This window comes from Hippocampus comes, unplaced genomic scaffold (genome assembly GCF_001891065.2).
Source record: "Hippocampus comes isolate QL1 unplaced genomic scaffold, H_comes_QL1_v1.1 scaffold237, whole genome shotgun sequence".
Lineage (NCBI taxonomy): Eukaryota > Metazoa > Chordata > Actinopteri > Syngnathiformes > Syngnathidae > Hippocampus > Hippocampus comes.
Genome location: NW_017806159.1, coordinates 2,309,041 through 2,310,360, shown reverse-complemented (window position 1 = coordinate 2,310,360; position 1,320 = coordinate 2,309,041). Strand labels below are relative to the sequence as shown.

The following is a 1,320-nucleotide window of genomic DNA, read 5'->3' as shown; positions in this document are numbered from 1 at the left end:
TATATATATATATATATAATATATTTAAATATATATATTTTTTGGGGGGGGGTGCTGCATACAATGCTACTACCTATTCTTACTAGCTATGAATGAACTGATATACTGTAATATTATTATTCATGTCAAGTTGCCTAGTGTAAATACAAATATACAACATGCTGCCGTATCATAATTTATCTAATACAGTCAATTATCCAACAAAGCCCTAATTGTATTCTATTCATCCCCTCTGAAGATTATAAGAAGCCACGTTTATGCTCCCTGAGGGACTTCCCCCATCCCTTGTGGAATTCCAAATCAGTCATTCTTTTTCAACCTGTTTTCTATTCATGCAGTATGAACAGAAACATATAGTTCCATTAGTTTAACAAAAAAGTTCAAGTTATAGCTTGAGTGCGGTGTCTGACCTGGTAGGATGTGCTCTCCGCTCCATAGTGCCTCATCAATGCCGGGTCCAGGCTCCTGGTCTGCCTCAGTCCACGTTTGGAGATGGTCCTGGGGCTGATGGAGCAGGAGAAAACACTGCTCAGGAGTCCCTGAGCTGACATGTTGGTCTTAAACAATCACCAAGCCAGCAACAGCACACAAGACATGGGCTTCATCTCAGCCACAAGTCCAAACGGAGCCCGAAGAGACGATCTACCACTCATCAGCCTGCATGGGATTACGAAAGAGTCCCCCTCCTCTGCACATGCACTCACACACACACACACACACACACCCCCACAGAGTCTGACTCAGGACCTGAGGCGGAACTTTTTTCCTCCCCCCCTAAAGATTTGCAGATAAACAAAGCTCATCCGTCATTTCATCCCAATTATTTCCCCTGACAAAGTGCAATGACAAATTGCAATAGCTGGTACCAACTACACAAGTATTCCGAATGCTCCCTTGCTCTCTGTGTATTGACCACTTGTCCATATACAGTAGTGCAGCCCAGTTTTGACACTAAGTACCACCTAAAAAAAGGATCGTGAGCCACTGTAACAATATCCATGCACTTGGGACATTAACACTGCACTTAAATACAGGAGAAAATGCATCACTTCAATAATGATGCAAACGAAATGTTTTGTACAAAAAAAAAACCCAACCCTCAATATTTAAAAAAAAATTTTTTAAAGATAAAATCCAAATATTTTGAATTTAAAAGTAAATTCAAGTTTGTAAGTGTTTTTTCTCATTGAGTACCACATTGGACAGATTCAGAAGTCAAACAATTTGGAGTTTCAACACACATTTTGGAGAGGAAAAAAAATTATTCAACATGAGAATTCAGATTCTTATTCTATTGAGCATGAAAGCAAAAGCATATTA

At 39.3% G+C, this 1,320-nt stretch overlaps 1 protein-coding gene across 1 annotated transcript in view; it reads right to left on the bottom strand.

The window, feature by feature from the left end:
- Positions 1-682, bottom strand: part of LOC109531302 (rho GTPase-activating protein 6) — a 23,576-nt gene extending 22,894 nt beyond the window's left edge. The window contains exon 1 of the mRNA XM_019895534.1: positions 411-682. Within this exon, the coding sequence (XP_019751093.1) occupies positions 411-551 (141 nt within the window). The 5' untranslated portion in view covers positions 552-682. The remainder of the gene's footprint in view (positions 1-410) is intronic.
- Positions 683-1,320: the final 638 nt, after the last annotated feature.